The sequence below is a fragment of the Ictalurus furcatus genome, chromosome 8 (genome assembly GCF_023375685.1).
Source record: "Ictalurus furcatus strain D&B chromosome 8, Billie_1.0, whole genome shotgun sequence".
Taxonomy (NCBI): Eukaryota; Metazoa; Chordata; class Actinopteri; order Siluriformes; family Ictaluridae; genus Ictalurus; species Ictalurus furcatus.
In genome coordinates this window covers 11,988,139-12,009,341 of record NC_071262.1, presented here as the reverse complement: position 1 = coordinate 12,009,341, position 21,203 = coordinate 11,988,139, and the positions used below count along the sequence as shown (strand labels likewise).

At 39.2% G+C, this 21,203-nt stretch overlaps 1 protein-coding gene across 1 annotated transcript; it reads right to left on the bottom strand.

Moving 5' to 3' along the window:
- Positions 1-4,532: 4,532 nt before the first annotated feature.
- On the bottom strand, positions 4,533-21,203 carry slc9a6a (solute carrier family 9 member A6a). Its single transcript, XM_053630830.1, has 16 exons — positions 19,942-21,203; positions 18,948-19,147; positions 17,113-17,190; positions 16,831-16,907; positions 16,615-16,727; positions 16,120-16,225; positions 11,782-11,923; positions 11,245-11,350; positions 11,047-11,135; positions 10,728-10,841; positions 10,222-10,333; positions 9,639-9,792; positions 9,251-9,281; positions 9,070-9,152; positions 8,643-8,748; positions 4,533-7,447 (listed from the first exon to the last, which is right to left on the bottom strand). Exons 1-16 carry the CDS (start codon positions 20,219-20,221, stop codon positions 7,184-7,186), a joined length of 2,055 nt encoding a protein of 684 aa, XP_053486805.1. The 5' UTR covers positions 20,222-21,203; the 3' UTR covers positions 4,533-7,183.

The window sequence follows — 21,203 nt, the reverse complement described above, 5'->3', positions numbered from 1 at the left end:
TTGGAATGTTCTGAAAAAGAAAGAAACAACTGGTGTGCTGAGTAAGACACCAAATGGGTCAGCCAAGGAAAACACAGCTGATGACAGAAGCATTGTGAGAGCTGTGAAGCAAAACCCAAAAACAACAGTCAGTGACCTCACCAACAACCTCCACAGGACAGGGGTGAAGGTATCACAATCCATTGTTCTAAGAAGACTAAGCAGAAATATAGAGACCATCCCACAAGATGCAAACCACTCATCAGAAGTAAGAACTGGAAAGCCAGATTGGAATTTGCAAAGAAATAAAGAGATGAGCCACAAAAGTTTTGGAACCAAGATTAACCTCTACCAAAGTGATGGAAAGGCCAAAGTGTGGAGAAAGAACAGATCTGCTCATGATCCAAAACATATAAGCTCATCTGTGAAACATGGTGGAGGTAGTGTCATAGCTTGGGCTTGCATGGCTGCTTCTGGAACAGGTTCACTAATCTTTATTGATGATGTACGATGGATATAAAAAGTCTACACGCCCCTGTTAAAATAGCAGGTTTTTGTGATTTTTGTTTTAAAAACATGAAACCAACATAAATCATGTCAGAACCTTTTCTACCTTTATTTGGAAATTTTAACCTATTATGATTTAAAGTGAAAAAACAACAAGAATCATTTTGGGGGGGGGGGGGGGGAGTACAATTACCTGGTTGCATAAGTGTGCACACCCCTAGACTAACACTTAGTTGAAGCAACTTTAGATTTTATTTTTAACTCTATCAGATTGGCTGAGTATCTCCTGTGCCCAGCCCTCTTCAGGTCACCCCACAGACTCTGGTTGGGCCATTCCAAAACCTTGAACTTGTTTTGGTGAAGCCATTCTTTTGTTGATCTGGTATTTGGAGCTATTCATTATTCCCTCTACCCTGATTAAAGCCCCAGTTCCAGCTGAAGAAAAACAGCCCAAACATATGATGATGCCACCACCATGCTTCCGTGTGGAGATGGTATTCTTTTGCTGATGTGCTGTGTTTTTTTTCTGATATCTTTTGGTATCATGGCCAAAAAGTTTAACTTTGATCTCATCAGACCAGAACACACTTTGGGAGATTGGATGTATTTTTTTTTTTAATTAAACAAGGCTTCCGTCTTCCCACTCTATCCCATATCTCTTCATTAGAGATGTGAAGAATTCAGGAGATTGTTGTCACATGTAGGGACCAGAAATTGATGCAATTCTTTTAATGCTGTAGGTCTCCTGGCAGCCTCTCTGACCAGTTTTCTCCTGATCTTCTCATCAATTTTAGAGGGACCTCCTGTTCTTAATAGTGTCACTCTTGTGCCATATTTTCTCCACTTGTTGATTATTTATTTAGTGTTCAATGGTATATCCAATGCCTTGGAATTATTTTGGTAATCTTCTCCTTATTTATATTTTTCTCTTTGTGGCTCATAGCTTTTCTAGTTGGATGTTACCAAGAAGAAATCAGGAAAATCCTAGAGGAACAGCTGTACTTTATTTGGGGGTAGTCAGCCACTTTAATTGATGTCAGGTGTACTAATTAGTATTTAACATGAGTTTGAATGTGATTGGTTGATTCTGAACACTGCCACATTCCCAGCTCTAAAAGGGTATGCACACTTATGCAAGCTGGGTATTTGAAGGTTTTTGTGTTTCTTTTTTCCCCAAAAATATATTTCTGGGTGTTTATCAATTAATATTTATATGTTACAATTTACAGAGAAATGCATCCAGTCTAAATGGGAGGAACTTCAAGGAACAGTAAGACGATGATTCAAAACACACTGCCAACTCAATAAAAGGACTGTATATTACAAATATTTAGATGAGCTACAATTATTTGGAAAATACACGATGACTCACTTGGGTACTTTTGTAGTGTGGACTGATATAAACATTACTGTATTTGAACAGGAGTCACTGTAGATCACTTTGGATAGCACTGAGTCAAGGGTCTCTGCACAACTCCATACTGGAGATCATGCTGGCTCTCATTTCCATGTTGGAGACTATATATGTTTGCCAGATAGGAAAGAATACCAAGAATAAAAATTATATAGCAAGAATCCCTCTGTCCAGACAGGCAGACTCTGATCAGATGAGCTCGTCTGAAATTATGCTATTCTCCATGATACCGCCAGTATTATTATTTATTTTATTACTGTTGCCAAATTGATAGATGAGAAAAAAGAAACATATATTCTGAACTTCACAATGATGTCAGTGAAATGTTTTTGAACACACCAAGAAATGGGTTCTGGTTTAATACGGCAGTATTTTAAAATAAGAATTATAATTCCATAAAAGATTTAATAAATAAAGAAAAGAAAAGAAAAGAAAATGGTACAAGTAATCTAGATCTAACTTGGAAAAAAAGAAAGAAAGACCAAACGTATATCGGTTTTAAAGTTGATACAAACACTACAGTAACTGCTTCACCAGCCCAGAGTACTTGCTTTCAATAAAACAAGTCTAAAATAAATTGAGTCCCTTTACACTCCGAGAGTGGATTTTGATATAACATTTAATTGCCAATAGTGGGAAACTTTACATGTGCAAAAAAAAAACCCCAAAAACATTTCACTGGCTGTGTATGTTCAGCAAAAAAAAGATCTGGAAAACAATATTACGATTCTATAAAACATGTATATCCCAGTGAAGACACATTCTTGAGGATCTTTTAGACCATATAAGGAGCACATTACCTGATCTCTTGCTGTGGACTAGCTCAGCTGGGTTGAGTCAGCTTCTCTGTATTGGACAGCACAATTCTCCAGCTTTTGGATTAAATCTCTTCCACAGACACAAAGTACTCTACACAGACACATCAGAGAACATAAGTGTGTGCTAAAACACTGTTCATTACAAAAAGTTTCCAATGCAGTTTCTTTAGGAAATGAGCCAAATCACACTGAAATTACGAGTCTCTCATTACTCAGAGCGCCTATGCTCTTGAGGCTTGTGATTTTGTTCTAAATGGTTTAAAGAGAGGTTTGGTGAGGAGTTCTGCCAAAACAGCTTTCAGTTTATGCTGGGGTTCATTCTGTGTCAGACTGGCTAAAAAGAAGTCTGTTGATGTCATGGCTGAAGCATGGCTCAAAGCAGCAACTTCTGCTATAGTCACACTGAACTGTGATCGGTTCAGACCAACAGCAGTAACGAGGAAGCCGATTTAGTTGAAAGCACAGGCTTCTATTTATTGATCATTGCACGCACATGAACAGATGAACATATTTACACATATGTAAACAGTCTGTACCTGCAACATGTAATAACAGAGGCTGCACATGATGTGACTAGTGCTCAGCTACAGATCAGTAAAAACACAACATAGGCAAGTTGATCTGCTTATTTCTGTGGCAAGTCAAACGCATAGGACGAGCGATCACCCATTGAAAAGTGTTTTAGTGGCCATGGACATTGAAGCTAGTTATAAGTTATCCTGGAGAAGCAGCAGAAGAACAGAAGAGCTGGACACAGACTTATACGCTTTAATAAGCCGAACCGTAACCCTTATTGCTTGAGAAACTCAAGCGCAAAACTGAGGAGCAGAGAAAAAATGCAAGGGAAATATTGTGCCATTTCCATGAAAGGAAAGGACAACAATACCTAAGTAGCTTTTTTGTTAATCCAGTCTTTAGGCAAGTTACAGAAAATTTCAGGAACAGACAATAATAATAATAATAATAATAATAATCGTGCTCATTTTAAGTCTTTATCATTTTGAGCTCAAATTTATTTCTTACAGATGCTTGGCCAGATCAGAAGTGTACAAGCAGAGACACTGCTTGCAGTTTTGCAAACCTTCTTGCTCATATATGTGTGGGTGGTATTGACATTGCTAGATTTGCTGCTCTTCAAGATATCAAGATAACATACTGAGAAATGCTCGTCTACTAGTCCTCCTTCACATGACAAATAAGCAAATATGATCTCAGTCTAACAGCAGGTCTATTCATCACTTTCACCTGAAAACCATCTACCATTAGACAATGAAATAAATAGAACAGATATTTCGAGACGTAACAAAAAAAGTCAACAAGGCAAGAAAAAGTGGGGGGAAAAAAGAACTGCAATCATACTGAATTCCTTCATCTTGAATATCCAAATATAAACACCCTGTTTCTGTGGGCCTTGTTATCTAGAGTCAGGCCTACAGGAATGCTACATTGCCCTCTGGGAAAATGTCCTGCACAGCAGGAGATAATGCTATGCTGAAAGCCTTATTCACTCTTCTTTTAGATGGCTGTCACTCATTCTCTGTTTCTGCATTTCCTTCTTTCTTGCCTTGTCCGTCAGGGGCCATCATCCACAGCAACAGTGTAACAAAGTCAGTGTCTTATGTTGCTGTTTCATTCAGAAGACCCACTGGGTGCCAGCACCTTCCATTCAAGGCAATAGCCACCTTTCTACAAAGTCAGCTTGTTTTATGAGAGCGCGTGCACACGCACACACACTCCTGAATTTTAAGAGACAAAAATGCAACACAATAACCTTTTAATGGGTTGTTCGTACCTTTTTAACTGATTTTATATCCTTTTTAATAGACAGTGTATTAAAAATCAATCACACTATTTCATTTATCTCATAGTTCTCTATATATTCATTTACATACATACATACATACAGTTGCAATCAGAATTATTCAACCCCCATTGCAAATCAGGTTTACTGTAAAAATTTACAGACTTTCAGCTGTTTGCAATGAACAAATCAAACAAAAGCAATTGAAATAGTTCAACACAACGAATGCTTCAAGTGGGTTCCCCAAATTCAACTGAAAATGCAACTTATAATGACTTCTCCAGTTTCAAAATTATTCAACCCCCTGAACAGAATTCCTCACAACAGCACAATTATTCAAAACAGGTGTTGTCTCAAGCACACCTGATGCAGCTAATCAAGGGGCTTCATTATTTGCACCAGGTGTGCTTGAGCTGGAACACATGAAATACCTGAATTGGTTAGGGGGAGAAAATTTATTAAATACCTGGATGTGGCAGAAAAAGGAAGCTATCAATGGCTGCAAGCAGATTTCTGAGATGATGGATTCATTGAAGTATCAGGAAATCCTCGGAGAAAACATCATGCCGTCTGTGAGTAAACTGAAGCTTGGCGTCATTGGACATTCCAACAGGACAATGATTCCAAGCATACCTCAAATTCCACCAAGGCTTGGTTGTAGAAGAAGTCCTGGAAGATTCTACAGGGCCATCACAGTCACCTGACTTGAACCTCATAGAAAATCTCTGGTGGGATTTGAAGAAGACGGTTGCAGCACGCAAACCAAAGAATATTACTGAACTGGAGGCCATTGCTCATGAGGAATGGGTTAAGATTCCTCAGGAACGCTACTAGAAGCTATGCATCTCGTTTGCAGCAGGTCATAACAGCAAAAGGTGCTCTACTAAGTACTAAAGATGCTTGCCATGAGGGGGTTGAATAATTTTGAAACTGGAGAAATCATTAGAAGTTGCATTTTTAGTTGAATTTGGGGAAACCACTTGAAGCATTTGTTGTGTTGAACTATTTCAATTGCCTTTGTTTGATTTGTTCATTGCAAACAGCTGAAAGTTTGTAAATTTTGACAATAAACCTGATTTGCAATGGGGGTTGAATCATTTTGATTACAACTCTAACAAAAGTACAGTTGTGCTTGCACCCATCAGCGCCGTTGTTCATCTCATCACTGCACCACACCCTAACATTACACTCAAACAGGAAATGGTCGATTTCCCCTCGACATTTTTTCCACCAAAAGTACAAATATTAAAAACAGATAATACCTGTTCATTCAGCCCTTTAATAGCATGCTTAAAATCATTCAGCCATCCTCCCTCTATACTCAGGAAAAAAACAACAATTATTAAATATAATTTGTGCTGCAGTGACATTACACACCAACCTAGACGATGGTTTTTCAATTCGCTATAAAAAAAAAACAAACAAATCCAAAATGGCGCAAAAAACGGGGAGAACACACGGCAATGCATCTCCACACAGCACACATCATGCAAAGGTTAGTATATTAAAAGGCCTACGAAGAAATCGAACACATTGCTGTGAACTTTTCTTCTTTCTATCCTTGCAGTTCTGCACTAGCACAGCTAAGAATCCTCTTTCTTTTTTCTGTTCTTATTTATTTATTTATTTTTTAAAAAAGGATTTACTATAGTTTGGTCTATATTAGTAATACAGATGATGGAGAGTTTTAGTCATTCACTGTTAAACATGACGCTATGTCATTTCAGTGGTTTAGAGCTGCATGGTAAAATTAATCAGGATGTTTTGTGACTTTTTACAAAATGCAAACAAATCAGGAAAAATAAAAATAAAAAAAATCGGCCTCAGATTTTGTACCACGACTAGCTGATAGAACATCTTACTGCAACTAACATGGACGTGTATAACAAGGTGAAAGTCCACCAGAGTCACAGTCAAAGGTCAGTATGCGAGTTCTGGGCTTTCTGATAGCACAGACTACAGCAAGTCCCTCTTGTTGCCAATTTGAAGCCTACATCACACAGACGAGTTCAGTATTAAGATACAAGGCCTCCCTCTAGTGGATGGCAGTGCTGTTTTGCTCCAAGGATAAGGAAAAATGACATTCAACAGGCACTTGATTGCAACCACATAACAAACCATCAGGTCACCACACCTCTATTCGGAGAGTCTGAAAGTCTCTTAGCTGTTTTACCACTGCCCAAGCTTGAATCCCCTTTGAACCAGGCACCTCACGCACCAACAGAAAGCAAGAATTAGCATGCACAGCTATTTCACACCTTACTATGCAGACAAGAAAGCACTGCTCTATCACTTCTCACACTAGCCTCTGAGACAGACAATGCCACAATGCTTGAAGATGCCATAAACACCCAAGTTGTGGAAAAAAAACCCAAAAACAAATAATGGATGGCTAGAACTGACAAGGTTTCACAAGTCATGTTTGGAGGAGCAGAAAGAAAATGACAAATGAGGTAGAGACATCAAACCAGCCACTTTAGAGAGAGGATAGTGGTTGTGGGGGGATAGAGAGAGAGAGAGAGAGAGAGAGAGAGAGAGAGAGAGAGAGAGAGAGAGAGAGAGCGAGCGAGAGAGTGAGAGAGAGAGATTTCTCCAGACTGTGGTGGTGATGGAAAGAGGGACAGGAAAGCCTTTGACTTCCTTCAGGATTTTTTTCCATGCAGCTCAAATCTCCCGGTGGCGTAGAGGCGGCTCTGAATCGTCCATGGGCAGCACGAGACGTGTGCCCCGGATCACCAGCTCATGGTCACCAAAGGTCAACTCTCTGTCCAGAGCATCATCAGAGTGGACGCCTGCTGCACCAGCCGGAATGCTGATCGTGCGCGTGCCTGTCGCGTCCGTGTTAACGGTGATGTCACCATAGGTCAGGCTGATGTCACCGTCGTTCAGGATAAGGTCTGAGTCATCGTCCTTCAACTGGCCCTCATTCTGCACGGAGAAGATGAAGCAATCAGTGAAGTATGCAAGAGCGCGGTTTTTGGAACCGACAAGTGTTTTCTTAACTGAGTATTTAACTCTAACCAAAACATGAAGTGCAGCCATTTAAATAGACAACCTTTGGAACTTTGGGCCAAACAACAAAAGTACTGTGCAAGTAATTGTTCCTTTAAAGGTAAATGTTCACCCATCAATGAGACCGTTTCATGTTTCCAGAGATGGCTGGGATAATATGTGTCGACAGGAAGCCAGTCCATGGCAGAGCACCATGCACACACACAGTCATACCAAGGGCCAATCCACCTACTGGCATGTTTTGGGGAGGTGGAAAGAAACCTACACAGACAGTCACAGAGCTCAGAAATGAACCCGAGACCCTGGAGCCATGAGGCAGCCATGTTACCCGCTGCACCACAGTGCCAACCTAAAGATGTAACCTGTGTATCTAAATTTCCTAATTTGGTCATATTGTTCCTCTGTTGGTGTTGTTACCCACATTAAGAATCTCTCTTCATTACCTTTAAGGATTTTTTTTCATTCCAGTGGTAATGCTTGATATGCAGGCTGGCAGGCTGTGCTGTCTGGGGTAACAGATGTAAAGCTGTGTATCTGCATAGTTAAAGTATTCTCCTCACCATTGGGTCTGGGGTCTTATCAACCCTCAGTTTCTGTTTTGTGACAAGATTTAAATCCTGAACTTTTTCAAAAATGTTACTATGGAGGAACTTGTTCAGCTGCTTGAGTACCACCTTCTCTAGAATTCTGCTTAGAAAATGCAGATTGGAAATTGAAATACAGATTGATCTATAGTTGATTATAGTTAATTAATAGATCGAGGTTATTCTTTAATAGGAGTTTTAAAAGAATCTGGAAAGGAGACAAGTTCTATGGAACAATTTACTATTTCCAAAAAATGAGTGGTGATGAGAGTATCAAAGACAGACAAAAAAAAGAAAAGAAAAAAAAGAAAAGAAACCAGAGATTGGGTTTAAAGGGCAAGTGGTGGATTTTAGCTGATTTTAGCTTTGTCTGTTCTACTTGCATTATAAGCTTGTTGTTGAAACTCTGGAGGCAAAAGTAATGAGCATAGCTGCCACAAAAATGGCATTGAAAATGCAAAAAATGCTAAAGCTTTCCTTTCAGAAGGAGGTCATTAAGGTCATATTCTGTTGTGCATGAAGCTGACCTCGCACGCCTGTGGGCTGGTGAGGCATCGGGCCAGTGGGCTGCAGCATGCTGGCAGAGTGGCTGTGAGTGGCGGCCCGCTGTGAGTCAGAATGGGCTTAAGATAGCTGCAGGAGAGCAAGGTCAAGGAACATTGTGTATAACAAACCACAGATTAAGATTAATGAATCCATAGGATACCAGGGTTTAGGAAATTATATTATCTTCAGACAAATACCCTTTAGCCTTTGTATTATATTACACTTAATGATAAGACAATTTACTGTGTACAATGTTAAATAGAGTACAAGGTGTAAAACCATGAAGGGGATACTGTTAAAGTTTAATCTGTGGGTAATTGTATGGTGGGATTAAAATCATTTTTTCTTTCTGTTTTTTCCCCCCCCAATTCAATACTGTCTGCCTTTGAGTAGCGTCACAAAGGATACTTGTGGTCAAAGTTGTACCAAATCCTAAATAACCAGGCACTCTCCTGTTTGGTGCTTCTCCTCTCTAATCCCTCAGGGCCAATCTGCAGAAATGCACACACAGAAAGCATTAGGGTTAATATGGACATCATAGTGCGTTTAAAACTGTACATGTCTTCAGCATAGCTAAAAATGCACTTACTGAATTGTCCTGGTCTGAGTCCACTCCAACACTTTCAACAAAAATCAAGAACAGCAAACAAACTGAATGAAATATCAACATACAGAATGACCACACCGTTCATATTATCTCAAATAGCAGTGCCCCATTTTAGTCAATGACACAAACATCCTGGTGTTCCTCCTCCCGCTAAAAACTTCCTAGATATAGTTTTTAAAAGCTGCAGTGGTTAGATGGGTTTGGCTCTGAGAAGAGGAGTATAAATAAGCATTTCTTTACCTCCAACCCCAACACTAGCACTAGAACCAGTCGAAAAGCAGAGCCGCAAAAACATTCATTAAAATGATCTCTAAATACGTCTATTAGATGCAGCTTGAAAAAGCTAGAAGTCTAAATACGCAGGACTGACCGGATGCGTTGGAAAGACAACATTTGAGTGGTGCCTCCTCCACATATCCACACGGTGAAGAAGACCACCAGCAGGGTGGTGGAGAACATCATCTGCCGTGCGTATGTGGCTGTGTCTCTGATAGAGAGGGCGAAAGTCATGGCCCCTCGGAGACCTGGGGAAGAGAGTGGTGAAATGGAGACATAATCTGGCTTATTTGTAATAATGTAGTAATAATAGTGATATTTTGTTGCTCAGATTTGAGAACCTTTATAGGAGGAAACATCTGTGATTTTACTCATCTGATCAGACTGAATCATCTGTATTACTTTCATGCTTGTACACACTCCCAAGTACAAACACCCTCGTAGTTATTAACTGAATGTGTACTGTTTACAATCAGTGAATAGAAGATACGTTACTTTTCAATCTTTTTCCATTGCAATTGCCATTTTACACTTTTCCAAGGCAATGGAAAAGTGACAAATTCATTATTTTCTGAAAGGCCTGAAAGCTCATGTGAGACCATTCATTCAAAACAGATTTCATGTTATGTTTTTTTTTTTTGATCAAATACAATTTCAATCTAACTCAATCAACAAACCTGCAAACATCATCATGTGCTGAAAGTTGGAGCTTATCTTGTTCCTGCGGCCCAAGTTGAGCAGGAAGGAGAGTGGGTAAATATTCGCTGCACGGCCCAGGAAAATGGCCAGCTGGAACAGAAAGTCGTTAAGGAACCAAAAAAACAAAAAAACCAAAAGCACAGGCAATTTGCCCTTCCTGTTTCAATAAGGGAAGTCACCCACAGAACAGTGCCACCAAAGTAGATAATCACTAATCACTTCCTCAGTGAGCCAAAATGAAGTCAACTTCACATTTAGACTGGAGCAGCACTAATCTCATTCATTTAAAAGCCTGTTTTGTGTCATTTCAGAAAACTTAACTTGATGCTGAATAAAAGGTCCACAATTTAATTCAGCACTTTCCTGCTTGCACAAACAGGCACTACCCACATCCTCTTATGTATTCAGTGAACCGATGACTAGGAGATTAAAAATAAATAAATAAATAAACAAACATCTCCATCTCCACACCATTTCAGGATACAAATGCTCCCACGATGAAGACGGGGTTGAAGACATGATTCTGGAAAGTGAACAAGGCCAGGCCCATGTACGAAAAGATGAAGTTCTCAGCCAGGAAATTCAACAGCTCAAATAACTAAAAATAAGCAAAGCGAAGCAGAAACTTTATATCTTTGCTTTCATTTGATAAAAAAAAAATGTAGTTCAGGAAATACAACAAATGAGCACCAAATCAATACAAGTTCTCAAAATGTTTTATATAAGAAAACATCAACATTATGAATATTTATGACCACAACTGGGAATCAAAACTAGACATTTAAATTAGCCACAGGTCTTACTTGCTTGGTCCGGTCCTGTGACTCAGGGGACAGGTTGTTATAGGTGTAATGAGCCTGTGTAATTCCACAGAAAAGAACTGCTACCACACCTAAGCATATCACAAAAAATATAAAACCACATTACAATCCAAAAAAAAAAAAAAAAAAATCATTTACACCGAGACATGCAGAATTACTGTTAGAATAAGAGCAGGTCACCTGTAAAGCCACAAGCCTCAGCCAACAGGAATGTGCTCCAGGACATGAGGAAGAAGAGGGCCGTTTCTAGCAGCTGAAAATCCCGCAACTTGGTAAATTTGGTGACGTGAGAAAGAGTCAAGGAGCCTTACTTGGCATTATACTGTACATTACACATTCTACTGTATTTACGCATTGCATACTGAAATGCATTCATGGAAAGTGTTTAACCGTTTAACACATCTTAACCGTTATTATGATATGATAATTACCTGTATCTATTCTTGCTGAACACCATTTTAAAAACAAAGCGCAAACTGGACAATATAGCCAGATACCTAGAAAGTGCTATTTGATGCCTCCCAGATTGTGTTACATTAGCTGACTAAAATTAAACATGGACAGTTTCATGGGAACATCCAGCAAACCACAAATTGACCACTAAATTGTCCACAATAGCAAGATCATGCATGGGCTTATAACTATCGATGAGCAGACGTTATAAAATGTTTTGTATAAAAACAGAATGTTCCAAAAGCTGAAGCATTTAAAGGATATTAAGGCAGTCATTACACCGGTAGCCACTCCAAGAGCAAAGGAACCACTGAAGACTCCCAGAAAGATGCCAAGCGACTTAAGCATGGCCATGGCTTCAAATGTATGACTGTTGTTTCCCTCGGGCTGATATGCAACAATGGACCTAAACAGAGAAACAAATGACGGTGACGACACAAAACCCTGACACTTGCAATGTTCTCTGAAGCCATAAAAAGAAAAGGAGTATTCAAGTACACAATAATGTTGGTAAGTAAACAGAATTCAACACAAACGACGGTAATGTTGTGTTGTCTCTATGAAAAGCACAAAGATCAGAGAAAATGAAGAAGAGGAGGCACAGCACACCATGCCCTACCTACATAATACCCTGAACCACATTCCCTATGATCATAAACCAGGGCATTTGTTTTTGTTGATGCAAAACTACTCGCTCAACACCTACCAGCCAGATCAACGTTCAGTTGATGTTCTGTTGCACACCAAAAAACGAAATGCAACGAGAATTCTAGTCAATGCTGTAAATACAGTCTGGAGTCTGAGGGTGATAGCAAACTTTGTAAACTACTACACTGACTCTTTTATATATGGTTGGTTATTCAAGACTTTCACTGCTTTACTTAATTTTATTTAAAAAAGATAAATTAGACTTAAACAAAAAATATAATCCATTTAAGGGATATAGCAGACCTGCTTTTCTTCTTCTTCTTCTTATCTAACTCAAGTATAGACGTTTCCCCATATTTCAGGGACATAAAGCATTAAGCAATACAAATAAAAGGGTGAGCTGGGTAAATAGAAGGGTAGCTAGACTAAGGAACTGTTCTACATGACGGCAGCTGGGCGTCAAACCCTAAAAAAACATATCGTTCATCCAGCCAGCAAATCCCCACAGTCTAGCCTCAATATCCCACTAATAAGTGTTAGTATGTGAGACTGAATTTACTGTGTCCCTACACTGAACCTGCTCAGAGACTCACGCTCCAATGAGTTGATGCATAATATTTTATTCCTTCTTTAACCAACATGATTTCTCTGCTTTGGATATCAAATCACAGCAACATTATAATAAAAAATGGACTATTTCGGTTCGAGTTGGTGAATAACGAGTACGTGGAAGGTAAACTGAAATGATGCGGCATTGTGCAAAATGTATAACTTTTAGTTGGGTACAAAAATGGGACCTAGTCTGAGGTTTGACTGTGGGTCATTCGCTCTGCATACTCTGGATTACACCAGGCAATGCACACGCAAGAAAACAAACTAACTGCAGAGTTAAAGCTACTTGTGCAGCACACCCATTGAGGGGCGTTCTTTGTTGGTTACCGCCCTCTATGCACTGAGCCACACCTCCAGGGCAGTGCCGGCCCACCCCACTGTGTCTCCGGTAATAAAGGACAATTCTGAGTCGAGATCATGAGTCCAGCAGGAGAAAGAAACACAAGTGTTAGGAACATTCCACACGGAGTATTGTTTTTGATTAGTAATAGGTTACAGCACAATCGGTAAAATGAAACATGCTTGGCAAATGCTGAGAATTATTTATTTAGCCAGTCTACAGTAGGATCTGTTTTTGTTTTGTTTAGTCCTTTTTAAATTTGTGGATATAAAAGGCTGAGTGGGAATTGCACAGATTTAACACGAACACATTTGTATTACTATAGATAACGGAAGCACTTTTCAAATAAGCAATTATGTCACAAGCAAAGTGGCTCAGCAAAGTGGTCAGGCAGGACAACATTTATAACAACATAGCCTGAAACTCAATTAAGTTGAGAGGATATCACACTTGACTTATGCTACATGGTAGTAAATTCTTAGAGGAACCCCAGAATTGGTAGTTGAAAGTCAACAACATGCAGTCATCCAGCACACAGGCTAGTAGCTCGTTTTGAGCAATTTTAATATCTTTACCGAGGGTTGCCATGTTTGAGCAAAATGTCTCAAAAACCACACAAAAAAAACCCTGAAACTAGCCCCCAGAAAATCTTGGCACTGGAAAAGAAATACATGTTTTGACACCCTGTATGCACACAGACATTGTTTGCAGAAATGTATTTGATTTAATTCAGATTATTTGCTATAAAACAAGAGCTTGGCAGACATAGAATGTTTTCAAACTATCCCCATCAGGCCACCCCAATAACTGCTCTGTGCAATAATAATGATGATAGCTAAATGGGGGAAGTGCACTTTCTGACCAATGATTTCGCATCTAGAAACGCGAGCGAATTTGAAAATGCTAGTTGTTAGTTTTCTAAACTTCCTTTTTTCGCTAATCATGGTTTATGAATGCACTGCCAGAGATTTCGTTTACACTCCGCAAGTTTACGTTCACCATCATGGCACAAACCTCTCGTGTGGTCAGGCTTAACAGTGATTTACTCTTATTGGCTAGTGAGATTTGGATCAACATGGAGGTAGAGACACTCCTGAGAGCTCATCTCAAACGAATAGTCGTACGAGACTACCCAAACCTCAAATATTAATTCCAAATTAATATCCTAACTAAGTAAGTAAGGAAGTAAGTAACTAATTTCCACTACAAAGTACAAACACTATAACTATACAGAGAACCGCATACAAAACGCTCTCCAAAAGTCTCTAATCCAAATCTCACTGGCCAATGAGAGTCAATCGCTATCGCTAATCCCGGCCACACAAGACGTTTCTGGCAAAATGGCGAAAGTAAATTTGCGAAGCGTAAAGGAAAAGTTTGAGCGCATAAAAGAAAACTGTGGCAGCGTATTCATAAACCATGACTAGCGAAAAGAAAGCTTAGAATGCTGTTTATTTGAAGATCATGTTAAAGTTTTTTCAGCTTCAGAAGCGTTCTTCTTCTTTCCCAATTGTATATTGTTTGTTCTTTTCTTGTAAAGTTACATTCAATAGTTTTGGCGCAAACCTAGCTCCATACTCCACCTGCCCCTGTGGACAAGCAGTCACTGGTAGGTATGTGGTCCAGTCTCTCCATGACTTTTGGGTTTGTCTGGCAGTCCTTCAATTGCATAATTTTGTCGTGACCTCTTGCAAATATTAAATGGTTCGCTTGGGCTGCTTCCCAGTGTTATCTGTAGGTTAAAGCCTACGTCTATAAATCTCAACCGTTTTGCATGGCATGCTCCAGACTGTGTTGTGTTGCACACTTAAACAAGGTAGAAAATCAATAGGTTGCTTTTCCCTTCGATGCTATAACAGCCCATAACAAAACTAATCTAATTTGGCCCGACTGCAATAATTTAGCTCGTTTTCTCTATTGCTGTTTGTCCAGCCTTCTATTAATTTGCCTAACAGTGCATTAAAAAAAAAATACTACAGCTGAATGTGCAAGTATTGCATTAACAGGGAGACATTGGTTTTGGCTGTACTTGAACTACCTCGTGCTGGTTTCTTAGACAATGTTTCTGCTGACTGTTTATTGTGTAATGCAAATAAGATCTAATCTTTTGTTTAGCGTACACCAAGTTTATAGAGCTAGTGGTTTTGGCAAACGTGGATCTTTTTTTTTAGCCCACACTGGTCAGCTATTAAATCCTTTTCATTTAGTTATTCATGTTATTTATTTGGATACTTACTAGTTTACATTTAGAACAATATTATTTAATTAAGGTTTTTGTTGTTGAGATAAAACAGAACAGATACACCCCATGTTATTACAAACCTGTCAAAACCCAAATCACAAATCACTGGCATAAAGAGGAATCGTTCCAGCCCACTGTTTGCCGTTTGTTTCTCAGCCGTTTCGGACAGTCACTAAAACGTGCAAAACATTTCAGTGGAAACATGACTAAACTCTGTATCTGTGTATATACAGATGGGAGACAAACTAAAGGAAAAGTGTCTTGTTAACATTTTGGGCCACCAGAAGTCTTTTGACATGTGCCTTTTCATATATTATACAAGGAACTCTCTGGAACTGTACTGTAGGGATGAACACTATACACTATCCTACCAAATGTTATTCCTTCAATTTGTGCTTTGATGATGGGTGTGGGCAATGCTAAGGTACCATACGCCTGTCCAAAATCTCATACAGCATATGATTTACATCAATTTCATACTCCATAAACTATTTAGTAAGCCCTCGTGCCCTGTGAATGGGGGCATCATCATCATCATTGTGGAAGAGACCATACGCATCAAGATGGAAATACTTCATCATAGGATAAAGGTGATCGATCAGTCAGAATAACTTCCTCTAAGGGGACAACTGGACCCAAACCATGCCAACAAAATTCCTCCCGCAGAATAACAGCACCACTGTTTTTTTTCCCCTTTAGTTTGTCAGCTGTAACCATACATGTTACATGAACATGTATTCTTGTAGGAAAAAGGACTTACGAGGAAAGCACCACAGCAACAGCGTCATTTAACACGCTCTCCCCAAACAATAGAGCATAGAGGTTGACATCCACCTGTAACTCGTTGAAGATGGCCAGGACGGTCACTAGAATGCAAGGTTCACAAAGATTACAAAACACAAGCTTTAGTCTTTATTTTGAAATTTATGGCCATATAACTTCATAATACTCTTGTGTGTTTTAAATTAAGGGTTGAACTTGTATGAACAACTCACAATATGATAAATGTATGAACACACAGTTTTTGGTATGTCACAGTATTTTGTTATAAAACCAACACAAAAACTGGATATTAAAATATACACACAAATGCTGGTTTTTCCAATATCTACACAGATGTAACATAACCTGACATGGTATTATATGTATGATGTTACATCATAACTCCTACTTTTATTGATTTATTTCTATAACACACCTTCACGCCCCATGACCCAAATTCCATTTGGAAAGTTGTACAGATTTTAAGACACACCTGGATCAGTGGCTGATACGATGGCACCAAAGAACAGGCAGTCAGTGAAGAAGAAGTCTCCTCCCATCTGGCCAGTATGTTTCATAAGCATCACGCAGCCATACATCAGTAAGCTGTAAAGGCAGTACCATCATTTAAAACACATGAGTGTGACTTCAGACACCACAAAAGAGCCAGTGCAGAAAAGATACTGAAAAATTCATGAAGCACACTGACCCAATGATTAAGCAGGACACCACTGTTCCAACAAAGGCATAGGCCAAAATGGAGCCCATGTTCCTGAAAAAATGTCTCTGAAATGCAAAGACAGAGAATAATAATGACAGTTCATTAACTCTTACCAACATTAATGAGAAATGTTAAGTACCTCGTTAATCCTGGCTTTAAATAACTGCATTTTACATTGAGGCATTAAAAAAAAGATCTCTTAAAAATGACATCATTTTAAGTTTTGCCTTGCAACATAAATTTTTTTTAAAAAAAGAGAATAGATCATACCCGCTTTAAGCTGTATCCCGCGTGAAATATGATGGGCGGCAGAAGAATGTTGAAAAATACCTCTGGGTCGAAGGTCACCTGAAATCAAATAGAAGAGTTATGATGCTGTAATAAACCTGTATTGTGATTATGTTTTAGTGAAAACAATGAATTATTCAGACATCCTAATAAATTGGTGCTGGACTGAGATACAATACCAAAAAAAAAAAGATTCATAAAATAATTTTAAAAATGTATGCTTTAGTATAACATTTCGGTGCAGCTGTGGGATCTTCATGAGATCAAACACAATAAAATGCAGCCATCTATACCTACAACCCATGTAAATTACTTAAAACATTGGGCACAAGAAGTGAAATCACCACAAGTGGAGATTTAGGTCATGCTTTTATTTAAATACAATAGTTTAGTCACATGTCCATCAGCATTATAGGAAAGTCTTACTGTTGAATTAATTGTTTCAACCCCTAATAAAAGTGTCAAATTTATCTAAAATGATTCTCTCTGTAATAGATGCTTCTTGTTTTCTCATTTCCTCTATCAGGGAGTTCTATCTCTGTACTAAAATGCTACATTGTATTGTGCTTCTGGGCAATGTACAGCAACTGAATTCCTAAAAGCATGACTTCAATGATCATCAATTCCCATTTTCAAATATTATGTGTAGTGCAAGTAACAATGCCCTCAATCTTAAAACCTTCACAGCTGAAAGGAGTTTTAACTCTAGAAGTGAAGTGACATTTTCACTTAGGGGTGTACTCACTTTTGTTGCCAGAGGTTTAGACATTAATGTCTGTGTGTTGAGTTATTTTGAGGGGACAGTAAATTTACACTGTTACACAAGCTGTACACTCACTACTTTACATTGTAGCAAAGTGTCATTTCTTCAGTGTTGTCACATGAAAAGATATAATTAAATATTTACAAAAATGTGAGGGGTGTACTCACTTTTGTGAGATACTGAGTATTATATTTACACACGCACACACACGCACACACACGCACACACACGCACACACACGCACGCACACGCACGCACACGCACGCACACGCACGCACACACACGCACACACACGCACACACACGCACACACACGCACACACACGCACTCATAAATACATACTACTGGTCAAAAGTTTAGACACACTCATTCTTTATTTCTTCCCCACATTTTAGAATAATAATAAAGTCATTAAAAACTCTGGAATAACACAAATGAAACTATGGGAATTATGTTGTGATAAAAAATCCAAAATAAATCAAAATAATTTAGTATTTTAGCATCTTCAAATTAGACATCCATTTAGGCCTAGAATTTTCAGAAATGTATTTTTGGCACTTTCTCAACCGATTTCTTGAGGAATCCCCCTGAGATGCTTTTACAACAGTATTAAATGAGTTCCCACCTATACTAGACTCTTATCGGCTGCTTTCTGGAATATTTTGCACCGAGTCATTCGTTTAAAAAAAATATTTTTTTGTAAATAAAATGTTAGTTTTCTAATGGAAGCAATGAATATGTTGGCACGATTATATTTTTGTCTACAACACCGATTTCAAACATTTAATCGTACACCTTCAGATCGAAAGGTTTTTTTAAGATCATGAGAAACATTTCAGTCAAGTGTCTCCAAACTTTTGACCGGTAGTGTGTGTATATGACTGATAGACAGATAAGATTTTCGGTAACAAATTAGTAGCCATGAATGCACCTGAAGGAAGTAAACACTGTACACCTATCTGATGAGGTTGTGAGACAGGAAATAGAATTGTTAGGAACAAAACTGCACTGTAAATCCTGAGCAAACTTGAATCTGCCTGTGTGCACGTTTTACCTTGCGAAGCATCTCATTGTCCTGAACATCCTTGACTTCATTGGAGCTGATCTCGCCCTTCAGTGTGTACTCGTAGAACTTGCCGCTTACGTTGACTAGTAACGTGGCTGGACTGGCGTTGATATGGCAACTCAGCGTAACGTTGTTGATGTCCCGAGGCACGTGGATCCCGTAACGCAGCACAACCCCAACCAGCAATCCTAGTGACAGACAACAAGTCAGATAATGCTTCTGAATTCTGAATTCTGAAGAGTTGACCGATTGTACCGTCTTAAATCAGACAAAGAAACACCATTAGAACCTGAGACTGTCCTAAAGGACCTCTCACATTACTGAATAAACTAAAGTTTGCTTTTCAAGTAGTTTTAAACTCCTTTCCTTATTTTTATTCTTAATTATATACTTTACGTATTCACTGTTTAAAAAAATGATTGTAGTGATGATGATAATAATAATAATATATGATGCTATTCTGTAGTCTAGTGTAAATCCTGCACAGAATCCTAATCAGGATGTAAACTGTGTTATTGCTGTCTTGCAATAATTAGCTACAGGTTAGCTACTGATTCTCCAGAATGTTCTCCAGCAGATATAAAGCTCCAGATATACTGACTTTGTGCTGTCATAGTAAAAGGGCAGAGAATTATTAACTAAACCTAGCTTTGTTTTGCAATACAATAACTGAAGAAAGAAACAAAACACCCCCTACAAAATCACAAAACCTATTTGGTTCCCAGAAGATATAAAAGACAGCTAGCCAACGAGCGTTTAACATTTCATGGCCTTGTGAATTCAGTCGTGTTGAGCCCTTTGGTTAAAGGACAGCCAGTTTGAACCCAGTTGTCTTAATAAAGACTACATAAACACATGGCCTAAGATAGTCTGTCGCGTCTTACTTTACCGGACTGCCTCTCAGCTAGAGCAAGTTTAGCTTAGCGCCCAATTTCATCTAAACACCGCAGATAGCAACCAGTGACATGTTGCTTGGTCTCACCATAGATCATCGCCAGCCCGGTCTCGTGTAAAAACCTGAATCGACGGTGTTTGAAGAGCCATATTGTCAGGATGGTGAGGGTGAGGAGTAAAATGAACACGAGCAGGTCGACACTGTCTTGTCGGTGGCTTTCTTCAGCCTTCTTCTCAGTCACGATGTTCTCCATTGAACTGTCCTCTGCTCTGCATAAACACAGACAAACTGACAGGCTAGCCAAAAAGCACAGAGGCAGTCTTCCCCAAGCTCCCTTTGTGGCGTGGTGTTTCCGTTGAGAGCCCATGTTGACATTTCTTTTCGGTTAAAACATGACAGGTTGTGCTGATGACTGGTCAGAAAACAATATGCAGGAGCAATACAGGTTTGTGTAGATTGTTCCTGATTCCAGGCGTGACCCCGCCCCCCTTTCTGTCGACGTCATCAGACGGGGAAAGCCGTTAGTATTCGTTCACGTGCTGCTGCGCTACTACTGCGCATTTAGCTAGGTTTAACTACTGGGTTTGGGCAGGAACTGGGCTGTTCTATAAACCAGTGGTCACCAACCCTGTTCCTGGAGGTCCACCTTCCTGAAGACTTTATCTCCAACTACAATCGTGCTCACTTGACCATCTAGTCACTGCCTTAAGAAGTACTTGATCGACTAAATCAGGAATGTTAGATTTTGGTTGGAGATGAAACCTGCAGGAAGGCAGATCTCCAGGAAGAGGGTTGGTGTCTGCTGGTCTAAACCCTCAGAAGGCTCAATCCTTGACGGTGACCATTCTGAGCGGTCGAAATGAACAGCCCTTCGGAAGGCACACTTCATTTCAGCTTCAGAATATCTAATATCAAGCTTCCTCTTCCAACTAGAGTGATCACTATTTTATGTCTGTCTCAGCAACCTTTACAATCCAAAACATTGGTTTCATGTCAGCACACAGATCACGTTAAGAGATAATGCACTTGGAAACTGATATTTAAGTCCCCACGACTCTCTCAGACATACATCATCAGCTGAATTCAGTTTAGGCTTCTTGTAAAGCTGAATTCGTTTTGTCTTCAAATGTAAACAAAACATCTCATCTTTAACAAGGTTATGAGTAAATAATGTGGCCTTCCTTTAGGACAGGGAGTGGAACTTGACTAGGTATTCTACACAAACTGCAGATGAACTGGTGTTGATACTGACACCCAGGTATTTCTATATTAATTGAGAAATTAGACTTCCCTCAACTTGATATTAAGCTGTTGATAAGTATGAGGCATGCTAGAGCAGAGACAGCACT